The sequence below is a fragment of the Serinus canaria genome, chromosome 6 (genome assembly GCF_022539315.1).
Source record: "Serinus canaria isolate serCan28SL12 chromosome 6, serCan2020, whole genome shotgun sequence".
In the NCBI taxonomy this organism is placed as follows: domain Eukaryota; kingdom Metazoa; phylum Chordata; class Aves; order Passeriformes; family Fringillidae; genus Serinus; species Serinus canaria.
In genome coordinates, this window is record NC_066320.1 from 5,988,939 (window position 1) to 6,016,058 (window position 27,120).

At 39.7% G+C, this 27,120-nt stretch overlaps 1 protein-coding gene across 4 annotated transcripts in view; it reads right to left on the reverse strand.

Annotated features, from left to right (window-relative positions):
• ARID5B (AT-rich interaction domain 5B) overlaps positions 1 to 27,120 on the reverse strand; it is a 116,969-nt gene that overhangs the window by 50,986 nt on the left and 38,863 nt on the right. For all 4 annotated transcript variants that reach the window (XM_050976101.1, XM_050976104.1, XM_050976103.1 and 1 more), the window contains one exon: positions 19,078 to 19,308. In XM_050976101.1, the coding sequence (XP_050832058.1) occupies positions 19,078 to 19,308 (231 nt within the window). The remainder of the gene's footprint in view (positions 1 to 19,077; positions 19,309 to 27,120) is intronic.

Genomic DNA, 27,120 nt, shown 5'->3' on the forward strand with positions numbered 1-27,120 from the left:
GGACAGAGTGGGACCCCTGGAAATCCACTGCCCCCTTTGGAAATCCACTGCAGAGTGGTCTCTTGGTGTCTTATATCTCTTGGATTTAAGTTTTTCCTAGAAGCCTCCCCATCAGCCGTGACCTGAAGCTACTTTGTTTAGGAAATCTGACAAAGTGACACGGGTGGCCAAACCTACATATCTGATTTTAAACAGATAAAAATAGCACCAAGACAAATCATCACCTCTTTTGGATTTCCAAGTACACTATTAAGTAAGACTTGGACTTCAGCTAAGGTGAATATGAAGATTCATTGTCCCAGGAGATAAATATTGACTGAGGAAAAGCAAAGGTCAAATTGGTCAATATTTATTCAAGAAACTCTAAATCTTGATGCAGTGTAACATGCAATCAGAATGTCTTCATTAGCTGTCTCTGGAGATCTTTTCATTACAACTAAATACTACAGAAGTATCTTCTCCCCTTCAAAATTCATATGTAAAAAAACTTCAGTAACTCAACACACCAACTGCAAACAGGAAGCTTTCTATGCCAATGGCCTCAGCAAAAGGATGTGTTGATTTGCAAATGCTATCTGCCCAGTCTGCATACCAAAACTCAGTAGCTCTGAACTCTGAAGATGTGAACAACAAAAACTTTCTGAGTCATCACACGGCAATATTTCAGACAACCACGAACACAATTTCTTCTTTGGTGAGGACTAATGCAGTCCCTTCTTCCTCTGTCTCAAGGATCTGTAAATTAGAACTGAAATTTTATCTCTGGCCTCTATTTCACATAAAGATTTACCTTGGTACAATGCTAAACAAGAGTTTTGGAGGGGTTATAGTCCTACTATTCACTGTGGCATGTGTATTAGTCCTATTATTTATCTAAGGTTTCAAGCTTACTGCCTGCTTTCTGAAGGTTTTCTGCATGTTATTTTTGTCTGAAGCCACAGTGCTACAGACTCTTTTCCACACAACAGCACTGTTGAAAGCAAAAATTCCAGGAAATTTGTAGAAGCTGATTTTTTTGAAGATGCATTATGAAGGAAGACACTTGCATCCTCTGGATTTTCAATGAAGTTATTCCCAGAATTCCCCTTAGGACCTTCACACAGCCACTCAGTCATTGGGAAGGTTTTAACACTCCTACTCCTATGTTCATTCAAACAGTCCAGCACAACTGCTGAACTCCTATTTCTAACCCTTTGTCTTCACTAAACAGTCAACGTAGCGGATTTGTTGCAATCACCATGGAGATCTGTTGGTTTCAAATTAGGCACAAACTGTTTGTTTCCTTTGCTATTTTTATTGTGTTTTGAGCCTATTATGCTCATCCCACCCTGCCCTTTCCTTATCTTACTGGCAAGTAAGAAAAACTGGCTTCACTGGGAAGTCAAATCCTAGACACAGCCACTCCTGAACTCCATGGAGGAGGGCGATGGTCTCCCCTTCTCAACTGCCTTTCCTCACTGTTGCCAACCAGTGAGTCTTCACTAGGTCAGACTACACTGATGAGATGGCACAGAAGGGCCAAATGAAATAAATGCCTGCTAACTGGAAGAAAAATGTGGGCCTTGCTTTGTGCAGCTTCATAGTTAGGCCTACTAGGGTTGGAAGAATTAATATATTCCCTGCAAAAGGGAGTGATAGGCAGGGTTTGGTCTCACATGTGCAATGACATGAATGAACCACCAAGGGCTGGCAAGGGAGAAATAGCCCTGGCGTGGCAAAGGGAAGCAGGATGGGGATGGGACCATGTGGCAAGGGGGGCAAAGATGAGGAACTGAAGAATAGGAGGACTGAAGTAATAGGTCCTAGGGAGATCTGCACTTCTGGACTGTTTGGATTACATACAGAAAGCAGTTAAATCCAGCACTCCCAAGGCAGGTGAAAGTGTTACCAAGAGACACCTGGGCTATTGCAGCCAGATTCTATGGAGCACCCTCTCACCATGGAAAGGCTCACTGAAAGCATGAAGGAGTTGTTAATTGACTCCCAAGTGAAGTCTCTAACAGAAATTCCTTTGGAGACGCAAAGAAAGACACAAGGACCGATAGTGCTGAATGTAGGTTTCCCACAGCCCAAGTCAATGGGCTCCCTGTGCCAAAAAATGCAGCAGGCTGGGATCTGACAGTCCCAAAGCTGCGTAAGCCAAATGCAAGCCTTTCCCACAGTTCTGTGACAGGTACACTGCTGCCTTTAAAACAGCATCAAGTCTCCACTAAACATTTCTCTGCTTCTGGAATCATATGCAATCCATAATATGGAACTTAAGTTAAAATTCAAAGGCCAATTAAAAAAATAAAATCTATGAAATGCTTTTATGAAAGGAAAGATTGATCTGCAGCTTATAACTTCCAGTAATGTAATATTTTAGAACTTTAATAAATAATGCTTTTATCTTGATTGCAAAATAATACCCTGCCATGAAAACACAGAGCAGAGGTAGGAAACTGTTCAACAAGAATTAAAATGTTACACTTTGCACAGAATGGAGCATTACAATTATTGCTGAAACACATTTTTCAACCTTGTTAACACAAAATTAAAAATTACATACATCACTTAATTCTATAAGTGCATATCTCTTGAAGTACCCATTAGCCAAACATGCCTAGCTCAGTTTTAATATACATGCAGGCTTTGCAGCACAGAGGGGATGTAACTATGCAAGCGCTGGCACAGTAAACCCTGAAATGGCAAGTGCTATTAAATTGAGATGCAATCACACTGAAAGGGAAACATTAACAAACAGCAGACAATTGAGAAGAAAATACAGGGCGCTTGTGTTCTAATACATGTGCCTCTAAACCTTATATAACTATTCATTGTCTAGTTCATCTGGCCAGGGGCCCCGTTTGCTCTATGCTATTCTATACTAATTTTATAATAATAAACTGTTATACAAGATTTATGCAGTCATGCATATGAAGAGGTTGTGGAAGACATTACATTTGATTATGTTTCTAGCAAAGACACCATCTTAAAATTAAACATAGCCTGGTAGAAATTTAAAATTAAAAAAATCCAAACCCTAGCCAAAACAAAAAAAACCCAAGCAACAACAACAACAACAACCAAAAAGAAAATAAAAGACAAAGGAAAAGGAAACAAATGTATGCAAACAAATAATTTTAAAACCAAAAACTAACCAAAAAATCCTTTCTAAAAGGTTCCTTTCCTCCCCTATCACCTCCACATTATGCATGACAGATGAATACCACTCATTCTTGCATTGTATTATATCCCATAATACAATGCAAGAATCTGCATGTTTCTGGACTATGCTCAGTGGAAGACAATCAGTGTTTTTTGGAAATGCAAGGGTTTTTTAAAATACACTTTATTTTTGTAAAAACAAAGCAAAATGGTTTACAAAGCCAAAAGGAATGCATGAAATAGCTGGGGTTTAAAAACCATGTTATTTTTTGCTTTAGCATGAACCAACATGAACCACTGAGATGCCTTAGTTAAGATTTAGCTGTACCACAAAACATTCGTAGGACAACAGTTGGAAAACTTGGGGATGAGAGACACAGGATACAAAAAACATATACACTACAAACAAGATCCAATCCAGAAAAGTAATTTCATATTCCACACTTGTCTGTGGAATTGTCTGAGAATTTTCTGCTCAACATTACTTCCAGGTTTATCACAGCGGTTCAAAACTGGCTATATTTAGTCACTGACCAGTGCCAGAAAGCACTACCAGACTATAGGATCATGGCATATTTTAAGTTTGATATCTCATCAACTATCAAGGCCAGAAATAAAATGCCTGTTATAATCATAAAGAGTGAAAGCCTCAGAGCGCCAAGATGCATGAGCTTTTCAGCTAAGTCATGAGATATCCCAACTCAAAAATCACATTCTGATTACCACTGTGTGCCTGATACTTCCCGACCACCCTCTACATATTTTGATTTCAACATTTTGACATCTAATCTAAAAAAATCCCATTAAAGCTAGTGAAGCAATGTTTTATGTGGGGCCCCTGAGGCACTTCCACATGCAAATACCACCACCACATACCAAAAGCAAGGAATCGTCACTCAAGTGGCACCGAAGCCGATGGGTATAAGAGCAAACCCCAAAAAGCTATAATGCCAGATTCTGATCTAAATCACAGCACTGTCAATTCAAAGTAATTGACTCCTGTGGATTTACATGAGTGGAAAGGAGATCCTAATCTTGTTCTTAACCTTTACCTTTGAAGTAGAGATGATCATAAATCAGGTTTTCCTATCCAACAGGAAAATGTCAGAATTTCATAACTTTCTTCAAATCAGGCAGGCAGTCAAAAATGTTCTGAGCAACACTAACAGGCTTTTTAATTTTAAAGTGTCTAATGAAAACAACTGGAAATACTTATACAGATTAAAACTCTCATCTCAAATGGTTTGGACAAGACAGTGCATTCTACTAAATGTGGGCTCAAAGCCCTGTGCTTGTACAGTGAGCGTTGAGTTCCCTGAGCTGCAATGGTACAACCACTGTGGAACAGCACCAAAACTCATCCAGAGAAAGGGTTGGGTACAGGACATATAGTGGCTGTGGGCTGTTACTGTGGAAAAGATTTCCATTTCATTTAAAAGGCATCTTCAAGGGCTAAAAAAAGGCATGAAGGACTTTACTCAGTAGAATGAGACAACTTTGTGTGAGATAAAAGTTATGCCAGAATTAAAATGCAGCAAGAAGTGGGAACCGGGGGCAATGAAGGGGTGGAGCCAACCAAGGGGCTTGCCTGGAGCTCAGACCCACATCCAAATGCTTCTACCAAAGGAAGCAGGAGCCTCATGCATTCTCTAGCTGCAGGAATGCAAGAGAAGGTGACAAAACTCTCTTCAGCCACTAAGGAGTGTTTATTGTTCCTGTAACCTGTTTAACCATTGCTACCTTGCTTTGGTCCAGGCTTCTGAAACTGCAAAAGTCCATCCAACTGCAGCCTCCTGCAACTGCTTCTGGCTGCATGATCCACCTCATCTCTGCCTTTGACTGATGTGCCAATTGGAGCTTGTATTTGCTACTTTGGGACTGTCTGATTTTCATGGATTTTCTGCACGCTTAGACCTAGCCAGGACAGCCGTGATGCCTTCTCCAGCTCACCTGAAATGGGAGCTGATGTTAGTGCTCATTCATCTTGGCTGCCTTTGCTCTCCCGAATATTTCTGATGGTTGCTAAGCAACTATTGTTGAATACATGCATGAGGCATTAATTGTATGAGCACTTTAAAAGAGGAAAATTCTTTAAAACTGAGGACATTGCCGTACCAAAAATAGGATATTTCTTTTATGAAGGGCAACACTCATGGCTGGGAATGTTGAAGGTTGCAGTATGTCAGAGGCCAGATGAGTCACTCAGATTACTCACATGCAGCGCAGCACAAAAGCAGCATCTCAGCAGACCTGGCTTTATTATAAAGTTTTATTTTAAATTAAGTGCTTCAGATCTAGTTTTATCTTCTGACTGCTGTCATTGCAATATCACAGTCCACATTTTCATGAAATTAATTGTGTTGGGTCCAGCTGCTGTCACAGTGTTAGAAGGTAGGGAGTGTATCAATTCAGTACCTTCTAAACCAAACATGGCACCCACAAGTACTCCTTTTTGCTACACTTCAAAGAGATGCTGTAGTCTCGCTGTTGATCCTAAGTGCTCTGTGCTTCTTACCCATAAATGTGGATTTCATTTTATGGGGTCTTTTTTTCCAAAATACATTCCAATGTCATGATCAAGCCCTAAAGACAGTAAACACAGACTTCCATAAATTGACTTAAACTTCTAAACTAAGTAACTGCGAGGATTTGCAGCTAGGTAATTTTTAGGGGGGGGGGTTATAAAAAATCCATCTCTACCATAACTAAACACTCGCAATGTACACATATTCATCTTAATTACAGGCTGCCTTTCAAAACAACCAGTACCAAAAACCCCCTGAAGAACCATCTTTTTTGGCAAATGAGTACAACGATTATGGTTCATTGCAAAATCGGGATGCTATAAAAGAACGAGGGCAACTATATTGCTAATTTTAAACATGGTATTCTGAGCTAAGAGCTGCTCAAGACCCTGGGAACAACCTTTTCCATTTTGCAAAATTGTGCTCTACCTCTGTGAAAGTTCGTAATGGGACACAGGCTTAGCTCATCATAGTTCAGCTGAAGTTTGTAGGACTTGAAGGTGAAGGGACTTCTTTAATCAGGGAAGTGAGAAGTAGAATCATCAACACCTACTTAAAGTAAACATGCCACCCCACAGCAAACAGCTGTTTTACACTGGGAGTTCAACTTCCACTACAGTTGCAAATCCAGAGGGAAACACAGGAGGGTGATGACAGAGCTGGAAGATCGCACCCCACCTCTCCGTTGAAGCAGCAGCAGTGTCTGTGAATACCACTTATGTTAGCAGGATGATCACCATTAGCGTTTTTACATATTCTCTTACAGCCCTTCTTCGCTCTGAAACTGTTAATTTCAAGTAAGTTCATTCTCTTCTACTATACGTTTGTTTCTAACACCTTCTTTTAAATTAACATCTCTTTAAAGCTATTGCAAAGTTAAGGCGACCAGAGATGTTTGTGAAAGACTCATCGGGGAAGACTCATGAAGTAGATGCTCTGAGTCTGCAGATGATCTCGCAGTGTGTTGCCACACATTTAAACGACATGCTACTGATTTATGTTTTCCATTCTTCACCTGAGGAGATAGCCCTTTGCAGAAGTTACTAAAAGTGGCCTAAAATTCTCCCTGAGCTGATCTTCTGAAAATAGAACAGGCCAGGGGTTGATCAGGCCCCAGAAACCAGAGCAGAGGAGCACACTGCCTGATCAGTGCTCTGAGGCAGACAACTGCTCATGGTGGATGGAGCCAGGGAAGGAGAACAAAAATCACGTAGGCTATTAACAGCCCCCTGCGTGGATCAGTGAAGACACTGATGTTTAGCTCCTAACACACCACATTTCCTCCATAATCCTGTTCCTCATTCTCCTGTCCACAGAACAGATGCAAAGCTCTGCCTTGTTTAATTAGGAGTGCAAGCAAATTTTTGAACGTTTGTTTTATTGTATAATGGACACAAGATCCAGCACAGTCTAGCCTTTACTGGCCTGGATGCTATAAACTACTTATATTAAAAAAGTTACAGTTTCTGAGGCCAGAAGGAATTAGGAAGATATTAGCACTTTGTTTACCTTCTGCAGATGCTGGCTATACAGCCGAATGGCTACTAGATGAAGAGTACCGGACTACAGTATCTTTTCTTTGAGTAAGGGTCCTGTCTTTTACAAAGTAGACTTGATTTAAATGATTCAAGTAATAAAGAATCTATGCTCCTCCTAGCTAAGTTGTTACCATGGTTAATTACCCTCACTGCAACGTAATTGTGCCTTTGTTTCACCATTAATTTATCGGCTTCCACTTTGAAGCATGGGGTCTTGCCATGAGTCTGCCAAATTACAGAGACCTCTACTGCCACAGGTCTCCTCTTTATGGAAATACTAACAGAACGACTGGGCCCCTTCTTAGTCTTCTCCTCTGTGCACTTACTGGAGCAACATTCTTTAGCCTTTCACTTAGAAGCAAGTCTTCCGTCCCATGTACTGCTTTTAGGGCCCTTCCTTAACCTTGTCCAGTATTTGAATATGCAAAGGACAGGCATCAGAATCAGGTACAAAGGTAGGGAAAAACCTCTCTTCTAAAATACTTCCTGCTCTTCCATTTCCTCTACAAGCCCATAGATCAGAATAATACATTTGAGTATTAGTAGTGCAGTTATGCCATGAAATTATACCACCCTTTTTTCAGCAAGCTATCATCATTCAACTGACTAACCAAAAATGTTAGCTCTTAGGGGGTTGATAATGATTTCCTCTAGCATTAGAGGCAGGAGTAGTAACACCTCTCTATTTCTTCTCTCTATTCCCTGCTTATTAATCCAAGAAGCAGATTGGCTCTCTTATTCCAGTCAATTGGTTATCTATTATTACCCAAAGTAATTTAGCCATTAAGACAAACACAACAGCCCTGAAGCATATGGAAATGCTGCCAGATCACTAAAAGACCAAGATGCACATGTAGCTAATACCAAGGCCCAAACTTCAGCTGAAATGTAAACTATCAGCACTTCACTCACCTTTGGCCCATCATGAACAATATATCAACTAAAAAAATCACTAAAAAGTCATAATTGCCAATGATAAGCCTGCCCAAAAAATCCACGCTACTTCTTCTATTAAAATGTGCCTTCACTTTCAGGACATATATAAAAACAAGGACCTAGGAAGAAACTACCAGCATCCACTGGCGATGGACACATGCAAAAAGTGATTGCTGAGGTCTCTTAAGCTATTTGTGTAAATGATAAACTAATTGCCCGTGATCCGTTTGATCAGGTTTACAAAGATGCTGACAGATAATGAGAACTTAAACACCACTATTGTCAATAGAGAGAAAAAGCCCTACTCTGGATCCCCCTCAATGCCCTCACTTGATTTCAGAGAGAGAAAACTAAAGCAAGAATTTTAATGACCTATTTTGCCTCTTTTGCAATTTGATTTAAAAGCAAATTCACAAAATCCCAGCCACGTGGAATTTACATTCTGCAGAAGTTTCACCCACCAGCAATTATTACTGCAGTGTTTAAAATTTTAAAAGAAAACAAACCCAAACCTGAACAAAACATTATTTTTCAATTAATTTTCTTACTCTGATTTCTCTCCACATTGCATCATCTCCCAATTACTATGATTTTGCTGAGTGTGCCAGTTTCTTAAATACACAGCTATAAAATGTATGGACTAATTGTTGAACAGAACTGAAGAGCTATTAAAACTGCAATAGTACAGGACTTCCAATGGTAGTCTATTATTTCTACATGATTGGTTTTGTACAGTCCAACTCATGCAGTGAAACTCTTAGATAAATTAACTCCTTCGTTTTGACATAAACATCAAAGGGAGAATTAAAGGAGAACGAACGTTATTTTCTGCTGCTATTTTAGACCTACTGTTCATAACATCCATGAACGTTCCTGGAAAGTTACAAATTATTTAAACTGGGAAAGCCATTTGCTGTTTTATCAAGTCTGTAATACACAAAATTTGGCTCCAAAATGATCTCATTTTCCCATTTCATGTTTCCCTGTCATCTACATGGTAGAGCATGTTTACAGAACTTTATAACTATAATATACAATTCAGTCATTTCTAAACAGCCCTGTAAGGGTAAGTCTGAAATGTACACATTTTAAAGATTACTTAGTGAACACCAAACCCTTTCCCAGCTGTTTTAAATTTTGAATTTCCCAATAAATGAATAACATACTAAAAAAGCAAACAAGATCTGACATTATTTAGTCTAAGTTTCTAAAATGGCATAACATCTGTGGCTAAAAACAATTCTGAATAACTATATTTAACTAGAGCAGTATTCTATTATTCATAGCTCATTTTCCTTACAGACTAGGGGACTTAATGTGGTGTTCAAGCATTTCAAACATTTCTTTTAATTGTTTAGTCCTTCCAAAAGCCAAACTGCTGCAAAAAGGGGGAAAATGTTCACTCATATCTTTTATATATATTCATGTGACCAACCCATGATCTCAGTTAAGTGCCACAACTGTTCATTAACACACATCACAGCCCCCCAGTCAGCACTGGGAGCTTTGAAACCATGCCAGAAGCAGGGGCTCAACAAATGGCACTTTGACCTTTTCACTACTAACTTCAATCTTTATTAAAATCTCTCAGACGTCAGCTCTGTCTCTCTCTTTTACCATCTTTTATGGGCTCCGGCAATACCTAATATTCATTCATTAAAAGGAAAAGTTTGTTACATTCTTACATAATGATAGATTCCCTTTCACATGCAATCGGCTTGTGAAATGCCTTTGATTGAAAAAGAGAACGAAACACCCCCTCCCCCTGCCAAACAACTCTAAATTCAGAATGCTCACTCACTTCCAGGGAAATCAAGCATGCTGCCTAATATTAAAAAATCTCATGGCATCCAGGCAAGTTTAGCTCCGTTTTATGTTCCCCTTATTAAATTTCACCTTAGCAACACACGGAATCCTCACCCCACTCTTTGCTTGCTTTTTCAGTTTCATGTTTGCATCTTTACTTCCTTAGTCCAAGCATTGAAAAGGGGACAGAACTGAATTTTTTTGTCCAGCAGTTTCAGTTTCTTACAATAGAGTCACCAAAACCAGCAATCCCATGGAGGAAAATGCAACTAGAGACAAATAGAGGCTTTGATCATTTTTATGGTGCTCAAGCATAGATTTGGGGGGAGAAGAGAGGAGAGAGAAATCATGATTTTTTTTTCCTTTTATTTGCCTACCAGTAATTAAATAATTACACATTAAGAACAACAACAACAACAAAAACCACAGAAAAAGTTCTCATGAGTCATTTATGTGTTTTCATTCTTTGTGTAAACTTTCTGGCACACCCTATATGCTTCAGTTCTTGCTTTAAATAAGTAAGTACTGGAAAATATGCATAGTATTTGGAACCAAGGGGAATGGCACATTAATTCGAAGCTTACTTTGTGTAAGTTTGCATTTTCCAAATCTGAAATGCAACTTCAAGGAAACCTAAAACTCACCTTCAACCTCTGATTTCTCTCCCCCTCACCCACGGATTATGCAGAAGGTATAAGCTATTCATTTAAGCAGCACAGTGAAGTATCATCATTAGGTGGTTTAGTTGCCTGGGATACCCCTATCAGCCTGACCAGTAGGAAACCTGGGAAGCGTGAGCTCCAAAGGGGGGAAAAGTAAACAGAGTAATGAGTAACAGTTACAGCTCCTTAAAATGTGTACATTAACCTCGCTATTGGGAAACTATTTGCTTTTTAGAGGCAGCACCCTCTGACTGAAATAATGATAAATATTTTGGAAATTCCATCTCAAGCCAAAATGAAATTACCTGAGTGCACTCTCGGAGAACAAAGCTTTTTAGTATACCTTCAAATGAACTCAGGTAAGTTTACAAATGGTATATACCTAAAAGACCATTAGCTAAAATTGCATTTGTTTTTACTGAAAGACAGCCTCAAGTGCTGACATGTAATATATGACATCGGATACATAATAATACTGTTAAACCAGTTCTGACATAATATTTCCCTAGGCATAATAACCACAAATGACTGCTTTAGTTAAGAACTAGCCAGAAAGAAAATAGATCCACGTAAAAGTAGCTCTAACCGTAAATACCTCAACAATATTTTATGTCACTTTGTAAAAAAGTTAAAGGAGTCCCATAATAATTAACAACAAAAACTTCATGTTCTTTACTATTGTATGGTGGTTGTGAAAGGTTATTTCATAGTCCCGCAGCTGCCAATGCTGTAAATTATGCAGGCACCAAGAAGCATTAAGGAGAAATAATAGCAATTTAAACTAAGGCTGACGTAATTCATGATAAACAGTCATTGGAAAATATTACAATGTTGTCTTTTTTGAGTGGGTTTAATCAGAAGAATGTGACCATATTCTGACACAAACCACTCCACTTTTCCATTGTACAGGAATGGGGGCCCTTCCCTGGCCATAAAAGTTTCCCTTGCTCACTGCCACTGCTGAGCCCCAACACCTCAGGGATGCTGCTCACAAGGCTTGGGTTGCCAGTGAGCCCAGAGTTCTGAGACAAGGCTCCAGAGTCTGAGCAGGCCTGGTGGTCCAAGGGAGGCACAGAAACCAGGGGAACAGTGAAACAAGGATGTGCTAATGAAGGCATATTAGGCAAAAGAGATGGCTCCTGACTATGATGGACATGGCTCACAAATACGATGAACACAGCCCATCTTACTTTTTGCTATGATCACAAAAAATGATTTTGAAAACCAGCCATCAAAGGGAAATCTTATAAAGAAGGAATTAGTAATATACATCTACAATAATTTATTGAATGGACACCAATAAAGAGGATGTGTGCGTAGGAGATGACAAAACGCATGCTATGGGTTACATTTATCAGGCACAGAAGAACAGCTCACTTGCAAACCCTCATTTGCTGGAACTACATATTAATTCTCTGCTGAACTCTGTCTGGTAAAACATGCAAACCCCACAATACCATCACATAGTCACTAAGCTAAAAAATAAACTGAAGTTCTGGGCACAGCCAGGCCCTTGACTCTGCCACGGGCACTCGAGAGAGAGGATCTCTCACTTCCTGTCCAGTGATAACCCCAAATCCAGAGCTATCCCAGCCCATACTGGGCACCCCACAGCTCACAGCCCTGATGTTTCTCAAGCAGCTGGGTCACGGCCCCATGCAGTCACTGCAGGCACATGGTGTAAGCCCCCTGCCTCCAAGACTGCTGCCCAAGGGCACCTGAAGAAGGAAGGAGCCTCACCAAATTGCCAAGTGCCCTCCCATGGGAGCAGCTCTCTGGCAGTGACACCAATGGATGCTGCAGCTCCCCTGCTCTGCTGTGCAGGGCTGACAGCCACAACCAGCCCTGGCAGAGAAGGGACATTGAGGGAATGGGCAGAAGCAGCTTTTCAAGCAGTACCTGCCCTTCCACTCAGCATCTGCTGCCTTCCTGAGGGCAGCAGGAACTGGCAACCCAAATAAAATCAGTGTTCTCCATCAAGGAGTTTTGATTATATAGTGAAAAATAATCTATCTTACTATTTATCTTGGTTACAGCTACAGTTGCTAGTGAAAATGCACTAAAAAAACAGAAAGGAGGGGAAGCTAACAGCATTTGTTTCCATTGAAGTTCTTGCAAACAGGAAGGTATTTTATCTTACTTTACTACATATTTCTTATGTTCACTTAACAGCTTGCTGTTAACATTGGGTGAGATTCTGTCTTTAGTAAACTGGTGAAAATCTTGAGTAACAGCCACAGAAGTGCATGGAATTATGCTGGATTTACGCCACTAAGGAAGGCAGAATGTGACCCCTTATCAGTGCCTTTTTGCTTTGAGTATACAAATATTTTATGCATTTCAATGAGTGACAGAATGCAAAACTTGCAAATATTTATTTTTAGCTGTACGGGGAAAAAGCAATTAGAGCTAAAAATGTTAAGAATGAAGAAATCACTTAACAGAAGCAATTATGTTGGGCACATAAACAGCTCTGCCTTCAGACATTTTATTCAAATGCTGCAGAGCACACTAGAAAATATCAATTGTTTAAAAAAAACCCTCCAAATATTTTTTCACAACTGAAAAATCAATCATTATAAACAACATCTGGGGATCATTAATATCTTGCTCTACAGTTGAATTAACAAAATAAGAAAGAAATCTGACCAGAATCCAGAACATTTCCAGATTCACTTTCTCAAGCTAAAAGCTTGCATTTGCAGAGGTGGGGTGGGAGGGAAGAGGAAATGTACATCTATAAATGTTATCTATATTGTATATAGCACTACTATGCATTAATCACTACTTCCCCTCCAGCTATGTCCTGTTTTTGTTTTTAGAGACCTAAAATCTGAAATATTTAGCTAAGCCACCCTGCCCAAGACCTTGGAAAAAATTTGCATATTTTTCAGACTGTTGGAGATGCCACTGTAAAGCTCCATCTAAGGAGCTCCCAGTATCCATGTTAATAAATAGTCTCCACACTCCTCCTATTGCTCTTCTAAATGTTTTAAACAGTCAAGTCTTTGCAGAGGACCACTAATACCAATCCCACTCTAATATCACATCTGTATTAAAACAAAGAAACCCAAAGCATCTATATAGAAATGTCAGTTTTTTCTGAATTTCACTGCTATAAATTATCCTGCAGGTAGGCAAAACAGACAACAGCAATAATGCTGATACTTTACATCAGCTGAAAAACTTAAAAAAACACCCAGTCAGCCCAAGTACAATTTTTGTACTGGAGCTAGTTTAAAAAGAAAAGCCAACTTTGACTCACACAAATAAAATAAGTCACCAACAGGAAAACTGTATTTCATTTAGACTGAAAACATTCTTCCGTCCTTTTTTTTGTTTGTTTTAAAGACTCATTCCCTGCCAAGGTTTTATTTTGTTATGTTTTTCCCCCAAACAACTGATTTTATCTGTGAGTCACAAACTTCTGTAAACTAAGATGCATAATAACAGCAAAGACCAAATTTCAACTATACCACGAGTAACGGTACCACTCCATACCCTGGAGTGACCAGCTTTCATACCACAGAATTTTTCTGGCACATGACCAATCCCTAAAAAGTCCTTTCTCCTTGATAATGCAGCTCCTTCCATGGCTTCCCTGGCCAAAGACAGGGAGGGTAAGTCTTTCTGAAATTGTTGGCTCAGAAACTTCAGCAGCTGGGAGGACTGGTAAGTCACCCCTCATTCCCAACCACTCCCCGCCAGCCCTGGAAGTGAGACAAACTGCCTTCTTCATTGTTTTAAATGGAGAGATGAGCTGCTGAAGGTTTTGAGGTTTGCATTTTAATGCAGATACCTTCTCCCCTAGCAAGCAATGTATCTTTAAGTTTGGTTTGGGGGATGGGGAGGAGATAAGAGGGACTTGCAATGCCCTTTTGCACATGGATTTTTTTCAATGAGCAGTTTCCCTCTGCATTGCTCATGTTATGGCCAAATGAAGATGGTTAATTTTTCAGTGAAAAAACTGTATTTATACCACAGTAGGTTGAAGTTCTCTCCCGTTTTGGTATTAAATGTTTCACTAAAGAATTGGGTTTTACATGCAAACCCAAAACCTTCTTTTGGGCTTGAACATGTGTTTAGAGTACTCCAGGGACCAAACATATTGTTAAATGGCATATTGGACCCAGCATGCTGTAAAAATAATCCAGAATGATTTAAAATTTACTAAACAGATTTTGAAATTTGAGAAGAAATAAGGTATTCAATTTTCTCTCACACTCCTCTTTATAGAAAAAAGCAAGCCCATACTCACACAATGAAAGACAGCCTTTGGATTCATCTTTAGCAGACAGGATTCACAACATTTATCTAGCAAAGCACCAAGAAAAATCGTTCTGTGTGAGATTTTCACCTGGTGAAGCTGATGGAGCTGAAACTCACAATCACCCAGACCACAGCTGGATCACAGAAAGATCCTGGCTCATTGATGAGCCCCGGAAGCCACTCCATGCCACGGAGCTGGCACAGGCCTGGCAACTGAAGTCACCTTTTTTGGACAAGCAAACACAGAGGACATGTGCTCCTCTAGCAACAAGTGCACACTGATTTATGCCCAGTAACCTTCAGATACACCTTCTGAACACTCACAGGCAGCTTTGCCTCCAGCTAGATCCTTTTGGTCTATAATGAAAATTATTAGAAACCTAATTTTTTCATTCCTTCTCTTCTGCAGCACATATGACCACACAGCAGATGCCAGTAAATGATATGCATTTACAAAAGTTATTCAGTAACAGTAACCCCCGAGGCTGATAAATGAAAAAGATTTTGAAAAATGTCTTGAGTTGAAGAGAAATGAATTGTTCATTTCATTGCTCATGTTCATTTCATTATCCACCTGGACTGCTGCACACTGGTGAGGACCTCTAATTGCTCTTATTTCAGGAGAGAGATACACGTGCAGTTGGACTGCAGTCATAGCCAGGAACGTGGGCTATCAAGATATCCAAGCATGGTTTATGTCTTCTGCTTTCTGAACAGAAGCAAGTTCTTGAGCCTATTTGCATTCTAGAGGGGAAATCTCCAAGGCAGTTGGATTAACTAATCAGTGGTTGTATCAACAAGAATGGGAGCAGGAGGCTTCCCACTCACAGCAAACTTTCCTCTGTACATGCAGAGCAAGTCCTTCTGTGTCAGGCTGCAAAGAAATACATGCAAATGTTTGAACCTTCCAGCTGCTGAGCCCATTCCTCAGCAGCCTGCTCCTCCAGTGGCCTCCTAGATGGGATGCTGTGGCACACTGAACCAACCAGAGGACAATTACAAGAAGACCATGCAAGAAAACAGATCCTAAATTTTCCTGTCCAGAGCACTTGGGTACATGCCATCCAGCAGTGGGCACATAGGGCAGAGGCAAGCACAGGTAGCTGTGGTGTTGAGAACACCTGTGGCAGCCCAGGCTGGAGTTGTAGGGGAAGCTTAGCACAGCCTGAGCCTCACAGAGGCTCTAGGGAAACACAGAACATGCACACAGGACTGCCCAAAGCCTTGCTGCATCCCTCCCAGCCATACCTATGTGGAGCTCCCAAATGTGGGAGCTCATAGACAGCATCTACATACATATGCTTTAAAAAATCCCACACCAAACCAATATTTATTGTCAACAAAACTTAATTATTCTTCCTCATTTCCAGCTTTATTTATTTTTATTAAACCATACAAAAGAGGCAAAATAGGCAAGGAATATGAGAACAAGTCAGAGCTCAACAATTTTTTTTTTTTTGGTTATAAATTTATAATGAAAGTAGAGAGAATATTTCTAGGAAAACATTTTGGTCTATTAAAACTGCCTAACAAGGACAACAGCTTACATGCATGCTGGGGGTTCTTTGTAAATGTGTTTCTGGTGTCTCATTTGTGACATGCTGTATCTGTTGCATTACTCCAAAATACAGAGAATGTGTAAAACTTGCCTCAAAAGCAATGCTTCTGAAGAAGACTTGGCATCCACATTGGAAATCAGTATTCCAGTGCTTCCCACATAAATACATCAGCAGAATGTATTTCCCAGATTTTGTATTTTCTTTAGAGTTGGGAGAATTTAAGGTAAAAACGGTGAAATACACACTCCTATCTTTTTCCTTCTGCTCACTTATTTCATTTGCAAGGTAAGAGAGGGACAAAACCTTCAAAGTACATGTGTCTGCATCTCCTTATAGACACCTTTTCAGAATTTTAGTCATCATTTTTGTAATCTGGTATCCCCTCAGATTTGACTGATAAATACCAGTGCCTTACAGTAATCTATTTATCTACTGTACCACCCTGCCTCTGTTTAGCCTTAGCAGTCATCACCTTCCCCATGTGACATCAATCTACACGGTATGAATGTAAACTGTTTGTATAATGAAGCGATGTACATTTTATTGTCCTGCCAGCAAAGAAAAGGATAAACTTGTACTTTGCCTGCTGTCTTCAACAAAGGTAGCATAATTGACACCATACATTTCGCAATGCAGATACGAAACCCCACACTGGCCAGTTTTTCCTTCTTAAAACAGCAGGGCTTGCAAGTTTTACATCATTATTTTCATAATAAATATTTTTAAACAGTGTTTTTTGGTGGCTCTTTTTTTTTTTTTTAGTAGGGATTTAAAAAAAATCTGCTTCTTAAACCAAACTAAATTTTAAATACATATTATTAATTTCTATGGCTAATATTTCTGTGGCTCTGGTTGATAATGAGATAATTGCCTCACAAAGGTCAAGAGAATGGCATAGTTTGCTTTCAGAGGCTGAACAAAGCACTTGCTATGGTTCACTAAGCATAGTTTCTGCATCATTCCACATCTTTTTGATTCATCTATTACTAATATTCCATGATACACTTGCATTATGGATCCAACCATTTCAACAAACCTGTAATCAAGGAATGACCCTGAATAAAATACTCCACAGAAAGCAGATGGTAGGCTCATCAAACGCCTTCAAGCCTAAAATAACCTTTCTCACATAAAAAGGAGAGTCAAATTACAACTGAACTTTATATTCCGAGCTTGAGCTCAGAGTAAATAAAAACCAACACGATACTATTGTGTCATTGGACCAAACTTCCAGGGCTTTTAATTCATTTTTTTCACCACCCCCACCACCTAAAAGCAACCAACACTTTTATTCATAGTTCATTCAAAACCTGCAATGTTTTATGTGAGTGTGAGCAGACTTGACAGTTTGGGCCAGATTCTGAAAAATCTTGACAGCACAAAACTAAAACTACTCTCAGCAGTCATGAGCTCCAGTGACAACACCACATGAGGAGGGATCTCCTCTGCCTTTTGGGAATGGAGTGGCAGAGCAGCAGAGTAGCACTACCTTATAAAATGCCCCAATGCCAGCGGATGCGTCAGGGTTTCTCTGCTGTCACAATAATGCCTGAGCTGGACACCAAGCTCAAAGCCAGTTTGCTCCAGTTTGGAAAATCAGGCAGATGACTCTCCCATAAGAAACATTCCCTCCCACTCTCATTATTAAATGTTTGGGTGCATCAACAGACTTTTTTTCTCTAAGAGACTAAAAGAGCTTCCTTGCAGAGATGTGGGGGCCTTGCAAGCAAAGGTATACTCACCACCATGCAGACTTTGCAAGCATTAGCCACAGAACTCATCCATCTGGTGATATGTGGCATGAAACTTAATTCTGTACACTGCTAAAGAAACTACACTGGACCCATTACTGGGTGTCTACACAAAATGCATTCCGCCACATATTTGAAGCACATCTGCTGCAGTTGGGATGATCTGACACCAAAAAATCCCTGTGCGAAATCCCTGGTTGCTATCAGGTGTCAAATCTTGCAGTCCTTTCCCCCAGCTGTAAGGAGCTGCATACTCCTTTAGAGTGTGCAGAGTATTCTCTATGCCTCTTGAATTAAGAGGTCACCTACCAGAAGCATCTCTGCATTCATAAAATCAAGCTCCTAGCAGTGGCCAAGCCCATGTTGAACAAGCCGACATTCCAAGATGACCAGAAACACACCAGCTACAGCTGACACTCTTACAGGGCCCAAGGAGCACGGCTGACGAGTGCTCTGCAACAGCAATGGGGTGTGCCAGGACTCCCTCCTATTTTGCATCTTTTAGCATACTGCACCAATACAACTTCAAAAAACTATCACACACTGTAATGCTTCTGGAAGACAGGATATAGGTGAATGGTTAAGGTAGATGAACTTCAAACGCAAGCAAGGTATCGTTTCACTCAGACCCAGTCACTGCGCTACACTCTACCCGTGTAACATTATCTTTGACTGTGAACTCAAGTTGCAATACTGAGATCACCAGTGGCCAAAAGCCTTGAGTCTTAGAGAACAAAGAGCATATTTGGTACTGATCATTTCAATCATAAATAGCATTCATGGTTCACTTCAAAGGAATCACATCTTCCCTTTGGAAGTCAGTGGATACTTAAAAGCAGAAAAATGTCTTGTGAGAAAAAGAAAATAACTGTAATGGAACTTACCAAACTCATCACATATACTTTCATTTTCTATTAGGGTAGGATGATCAAATGTATCCCGGCAATAGAAGATTTGGGGGTTCTTGCTTGTTACTGCAATGCCTCCAAGGGCTAAAACGAACTGGTCTGTTAGTATTGACGAGGGCTTGTCCTGAATGCGCTTTAACATGGAACGGTAGCGACAGTACTGGGGGTAGCTGAGAATTAAAAGGTTTGAATCTTCATCATCCTCACCTGGAAGAACAGAAAAAATATTCTTAGTATATCAGAAAAATACAAAACAAGAGCTGCAACTCAAGCATTTCAGAAAAATTCATTTTTCTGAAGTAAGTTTGTCTTTTCTCAAGACACAACTTTTATAGCACAGTGGGTCTGGTAAGAAAGGTTAAAAACCAGTAATTTAAAGAAAGTTTATTAAAATAGGTGATTTTCTGCCTTTCTGTTCAGTTTTCCCATACTTACTCACAAGGACTACCTGGATGAGCAAGAAAACACTGCTCTGTTGAAGCTGGCCAAGGGCCTTAATCAAGGTGTTCTCCATACTTTGCCAATTTGGCTGCTTCAATAGAAATATAATCTGTAATTTTTACTCAGTTCCCCATACAGCTTTATTACACTCATATTTACATCAGTTAACATCTTTTAAAAACAATAATATACAAGCCTCAGAGCATACAGCTATTACCCCTCCTTTCAAGTCCCTGATACTGCCAACTACCAAAGGACCTCTGGGCCAGGGAGGTGGGCTGACCCGACCTGGTCATTGTTGCTAAATCCCAAGAGGTGGAAGCAACTTTCTTCACATTAACTGCAAATGCAGCAGAACTCAATAAAACTCCTACAGAGCACAACAAGCAAATGAATTTTCGAACAGCTTGTGCTGCTGGGCTCAAAATATAAAGCAATCTAGACCTCAGAGCTTTCCATTCCTCTATGATTTAGATGATATCACATATGAGGGTGGCAGATTTTGAAATAACACAATCAAGTGTCATCATATAACCAGAAGGAAACCTAAGAGGGAAAAAAAAACTCAACTAGGGATACAAACATGAGAAATTACTCATTTGCAGGTATGCAGCCAGTACTCAAGATCACTTCTTTTTATGCTCATTTATCTCCTCAGGTACCTAACTGAACATGACTTTCCAGGTAGGCCAATGAAGACAAAGCAACAGCATTCACTTTACATTTTCTGTTCTACTCTGATTACTGAATAACTCAGCTATTTCTTCTGCCAGAGACAAAAGGGCTACTATTTAATCCCATTACCAATACTGAAATCATTCTTACTCCCAGAAAGTAAAAATCACTTCAGACGTACAAAGAAAAGTCAGATCAGTTCTCCCCAACTTAATATGATGGCACAATTCATCTATATTCAAGTGAGGCAATGAAAATGTTGACACATAAAAGGCTAAATTTTAAGAAGTCTCTGGAAGCAGATATATCACCTAGAATGTCATCACTGCAGAGGAATGCAATGCTGTAAGAAAAAAATCAACACGACAGACGGACTTGCAAAGCACCGTCTTTACTAGCACAGCTCATGAAAGTCATCACTTTTAAAAACTCAGAACTCTCACCACTATCCTGACATAGGTGAGAGATAAAACTGTTTGTGTTGAAAAAAAAAAAAAAAAAGGAAAAAACCAAAGTAAGGGTAATGCATTTTGGTAAACAGCAAAACAGCACTGGCCTGTTATAAGAAAATAAAATTGATGGCCCTAAAACCTCTTTTGGCCAATAAGGATGTGGTCATGCTTTTCTTTGTTTCAACAAGTATCCCATAAGCCTACACAACAGCACGATTGAGCCAATTGCTCCTGGGAATAAGGCTCTCTCTTCTTTATTAGGAAACTCTAAAAATCAGATCAGGAAAACTGTTCTAGGAATTAAGAAGCACATGATCCGTCCTTTAACTCCTTTGAGAGTTGCACGTACGCCTGCCTGACGGTTATTACTATTTTATACCTTTGTGCAGATAGCAGTGAGCTGAATCTGTCGATCTGACAGCACTTTTCTTATGCCAGGATGTGGTCAGCTTTTTAAACAGGGTGTATATAAATGTATGTCCCACGTGCCTTTGTAGTAAACCATTAGTTTCTAGACAAATGTGCTGCAAGTCCCTGTGCAGAATTACACAAACTTTGTACCCCTGACAACTGACGACTTAACTCAAACCCCCTGGCATAAATTAAAACCAAGTAATTTTTACAGGATCACTTTCATACATGCTTGTGCAATTCCAATGAGTACTTTGTGATGCATTTGCTTCCTTTCCTTTTTCACTCCAGGTTCAATAGATACATCAAAGAATGAACAAAGGCTGAATAAACTGAAAATTTGCTTAGTGAAAGACAAACACAGTGTTCCTGGAACAAAGATTTTTTTCCTCAACCACGCCCACATGAGAAAAGAGAAATCAAAGCAGACCAATCCCTAATAAAATGCAAGCCCGAAGACGAACTATTATTTGCTTTTATCAAAATCTCACACGTGCCATTTAATGGAGGACTTAGTGAATTTTGCAAGTATTTTTCAGAAATATGATCAGAAAGAGTTTACTTTTAGGAGAAGAGAAGCTCAAAATGTGGATCACATTCCATTAAAATTAACAAAAACAACATGACTTCTATAAAAATACAACTGAGATATTAGGAAACCAAGATGCTGTATTTTCTCAGTTTCATTTAAGATTCCACAGACAGAACATGGTAAAAGATAATACCTACAGTATTCTGCTTGTGAGGCTCAACTGAAATTACTCTAATCCCATGCTTATATCATAATTGTGTAGTTTAATAACATCCTCCAGCATCAACTTTTTGTTTATTTTGATATTTCAGGGCTGAAAACAGAGAAACTGTAATTGGGAAGCAAAGTTCCACCCCTGCCTTCCAAGCACTGCCTATATCTGCAGAGATATAATCCAACAGTTCCCTTTGTCAGGGGTAAAGAGAGCTGGGATTTGGCACAGCCTGGCATTTATGTTGGATTACATGTTCTTCAAGTTGTCTTTGTAAGTAAGAGATGCATGAAATGCCAAACACAATGAATCTATGCAAGAACTGACTTTTCAAATCAGCACAGCCATTTTTAATATGTAAGGCAAGACAATTAAAAGCCCCAAAAGAAAAAAAAAAAAAAAAGCCTGTTAAAAGGACAAATTCCTAACAAATCCATCTAGAGCCAGAACTATTTACAGAGAGAGCAGAGAAAAAAAAACCCTGTAACATGCTTTTTGTTTGCTTGTTTCAGAAACATCAGCCTATAATGTTATTGCTAACTGCCATAATCTACCCTCAACATCAGTAAGCACTATTTCTCTTTAAAAAGACCTTCACACCAGGATTTTATAGAGCTTGATGGAAAAACTATGCATGTTCCTTCCTGTACCTAATTACCTCAACTGAAAAAGCTGCCAAGTATTTTGCCCTTTAGTTCTTTTAATCGTATTAGTGCAAATGCATTTGGATGCCAACAGAAACAAACATTTTAAGATTTTTGCTTAAAAGATTCCAAATATGTATGAGGCTGGTGCTATGAAAGCACACTCCACTTCTTCCCAGAAAGCACAGAGTTATTCTTGCAGAAGAAATATGAATTTGTGCCTCTTGTAAGACTAAATGTCTAGTTTCGACCCAATTTAAGTAAAATAATGTCAATATGAACTGCTCTCACAATGATTTATGCTACCTTCTGTTACTTTATTACATTAGACATTCCTTTCTCTAAGCTTTATACTTTTTGCCGTCCTCCTAGCAACCACATAAAGGCTGAGTACCAACTTTACACGCCTGGCACCCTTCCAGGCTCGACTGTTATTGATAATTATATTGAAGTTTCAATTTAATTGCTACTCTGTTGTGACACAGAATATTTTTTGTAATTAGGCTTTTCCCATTTTCTGTCCATTCATTTTTTGCATTACTGAAAATGACTTTTTCGGCCCAATCCCCCCCTCCCCTCCATGAAAACACAAGCAGAACAATGATACAGATAAGGGTCTGTACATCTGTTACTATCATTAACAACACAGTACTGTGAAGGGAAGAAAAAAAAAGGGGAAAAAAAAGCTGAATATAATTTCTCGGAAGGTAAATTTCTTTTCAGTTTAAGTGCTCTTTTTCTTCTTACAGTTACTCAATGATTTCCTGTTCTAATTACAAGACATTATACAGAAAGTGATTTTTAAAAAGGAAATGTACCAGCACAGGAGGCTAAACAGAAACACTTGCTTGGAATGGTTTGAAATTGAAAACTTTTACATCTCTTATCAATTCTCTGCTCTAGCTTTGTACAATATATTATACCACACATCTACCCTTTCTTCTGAGGCAGTTAACACAAATGTATACATCAAAGGGGAAACAACACTTGCAGTTAAACTGCAGGCAAAGGAAAAAAAAAGAAAAAAAAAATCAATTTTTTTCCTTTTCCATGTAGCTGGTAAGTTGGAGGCAAGCCAAGTCTCAGAGTGGAAAATATTAAAAAGTTAAAAAAAAAAAAAAAAAAGCAGGAGGCTTGATTAAAAAGCAAAAAAAGAGATATTCAGTTCTAGATCTAAATGAATAAGCCACAAACTATTTCATAAAAACATACTGTGACGTAAATTACACATCAGTATTGCACTGTTGTGGTTATTTTGAGAAATGGCTTGTACTGTAAGTCAGCTGGTAAAACCCCACCCTTAATGATTTTGTAATTCTCCATACAGCAATCAACTGGAGCAGTCATGAAATTGCCAAGAAGGAAAACAGACAGAGCTGTAGAGAGTTTGTAATAAAAAGATAATGTACTTTTAACATAACAGAAGTAGAAGATTGGTTTTATTAACTAAAAAAACTACTTAAAAGGTCCCAGGCTTGCCATTTGTTTTGATAAATGTTGACACAGATCTTCGTAAGATAAGCAATGGAAGTACCAGGGGAACCAGATAAAATGGGACAATGCTTTGGTGTGTGGGTAGCAAATTGAGCAAGGGAGCTATCTGGAATATAGAAAGAAAATGAAGGAAGTTGCAGGGTTCTGTCCATCAGGCTCCTCTCCCACACAATGCCCTTGCTCCTCTGCCTTCTTTCATAACCCTCTGTTACTAAGGGGGTCTCCCAGAGGATGTACATATCACAATTAGCTTATCATTGCTTCTATGCATGGTTATGACCATTATCATCAATATGCAGGAAATACAGAGGTAATGGAAGATGCATCTGGGTGTCTGAGGGACTGGTGCGGTGCTGAATGAACATGGTTCTGACCCCTGTGATGGGAGGTCTCCTGACTATTGCAGAGCAGGGTGTTCATTCACCTCCCAACACCCTCCAGCTGTTAAGATCTAGTTCTCCTTCTCTTGTTCTACTTCTCTGGCAATGACTTTCTGCAGTATAGGCATGAGAACACAGGTGAAGATGAAGCAAAGATATGTAGCTCACCCTTCAAAACCAGTATCCGCAGGTCAGACAGGCTCTACATATATCAGAGCTGCCTGTTCTAATAAAAACCCAAAGAAAGAGAGCACAGTTTTCAGCAGATGGAAATGAACTTACCACACAACTACCTAAAAACCCTGAATCTCTCAAAAGGTCCAAAAGCAAAAGAAACAGCAGAACAATGAAGGAATAACTACAAAGAGGAATAAGAAACTGGGTCTTTATGACCTCAAAGTCTTTAGGAGGAATCTGTAAGAGGAGCGATGCAATGAGAACACCTTCCCATATATCATAGTCCAGCTATAACCTGCCAAACACCTCCAAACTTCCAAGACAACTGCAGGTGGCCAAGCAGCAATGACAGTCATCACCTGCACCTCTGGGTATTCCTGTGTGGGCAAGGATAGCTCTCCCAGTGAAATAACCTTCATGGGAGGATCATGCCTGGTCTCCTGCCTGACCACTTCTCACACTGAATCCTTTGCACAGACACAAAGCTAAGAACCACAGCAGGAATTCACACCCCACAGGAGGAATCTGCTGTGGACTAGGAGCAACAGCTGAGGAGTTCAGGTAGCTGCATAATGATCACAAGGCATGCTCCAGCACACCGATCCAGTGGTTAGGAAAGATTTCTCAAACACAGCTCTTCCAATCCACTCTGCCTTTTCATTCCCATGGTCTTTATTCACACTAGTAAAGACACTCGGTGTGCCTCAGCTGGCTAATTAATCACAAGACCTAAAAATATTAATCCAAGAATGGTATTTCTCTCACAGATAAATGCAAATACAGTAATGATTTAGCCACATGAGATAGGACAGGAAATCTGTGGTTTTGGTTTTAAATAAATTTGGGTAAATTATTGACACAACAGGGAAACCTCTTTGTCGGCAGGACTCATGCTACTCATCCTTGCTTTGAGAACCCCCCTCTATTTGAATGCTAATGCAATCAAGAACAAAGGCAATGTGTTGCAGGATACGAACACAGTGATTACATTTATGTTTACCAGATAATGATGGTGTTAACAAGTTGCCTGTAATTCTGACATGGACGTTTGCCTGCCCGATTCTGCTTTTAAAGTGATCAAAAGGCAAAAGTCATTTCTGCCAATAGTGAGAATAAAATGTACAGCCTTTCTGCATATGTCAGATATTTCTCCCCTTTTAAGGAGGAGAGAGAGCTATTTCTCAGAATTTCATGCCACTTCCCCAGCCCTCTGTTTTCTGTCACAGTGCCAACAGAGCATCAGCCTTTCAAAGAATTCCTAAGCTTAGTTTAATATTTGAAAGAAAGAGAATACTTACAAATCTACTGGAGATTGAAACTACTGTTCAACTGAACAGCAATACAGTCATTAAAAAAAAAAAAAAAGACAGCAACATCTAACACTTATTTAAAGCACATGGTTGAAAAATGTTTTTCACTCGGCTATTTGGATCAGAGTTGTTTTACTCCTACTTAACGGGGACAAACCCAAGTGTGTTGATCAATGACTGACAGTATGTCCATATAATGAAATATTCTATAATATTTATCTTACTAAATCACTCAAAATTCAAATACTAAATCCAATTTTTGAAGAAGACAAAAGAAATTTAATATGAAAAAGTTTCCAACCAGGTATTCCACATCCTTTTCAGACCCTAACCCAATATTCAGCTGCTCATAACTGCAGCTCCAACCTCACACTCCCAGCATCCTCCTGCACATTAGGAAGTGCCTCATAAACCTTATGAGGTGTTTCTAGACTCAAGAGAAGAGTGACTGACACTCGTCATTTCCAGCTTTTATATAACCCTTCCATCCACAGGCCTCAAACTGCTTTATGGAGATGAGTAAAAATTATTATCCCCATTACACAGCGAGAGAAACTGAGACAGAGAGAGCTTAAAGGATTTATTCTACAGCATCAAGCAATTTAGAGGGCAAGGGAGAGAGCAAAGAGGCCAGGCAGAAATTCTTGTTCGGAAATTTCTGGGTAAGTGGGAGATCCCTAAATTTCCTCAAAAGGGAAGTGACTGTCTCAGGTCACCCCAGCCAGCCTGCCTGCCTCCACCAGAGATGGGGGGGGCATGGATCAGGTGGCTCTGTGCTGAGGCTTCTCTCTTACCACAATCATCTTCCTTGTCCCGCACAATTCCAGTCACTCCTTCATTCTATTCAGCTGCTGCCCAGCCGGAATTATCTCCCCTTTCAGGAAGGGTCTGTGGAGCAGCAGTTCACCCTCATGCCCAAGGCAGGTGACTGCTGTGACAACAGCTGGAGGAACCCCCAAAAAGCAAGCTGACACTGCACATGTGGCTGTGAAATCGCCTCCCCGCCTCCCAAAATTTCCTTCTCTTACTCCTCAGGACACCAGCATGGGCCAGCCCATGTCCAAACAGCCATGGACGGCTACAGAAAACCACCCTGATATAAAAGGTTTTTAAACTGCCCTATTAGCTTTCTAAAGCAGATGGAGATGGGGGGAAGGTGGAGATTGATTGTAGAAGGGAGCACATGCTGCCTGTCCTCTTGAATGTTCTGGGTCATGCGGACCATTCAGGTTGAATGTGCATCAGCTTTAAAACAAGTATTTATCCTGGTTGTCGTGGTTACTGATAAGCAG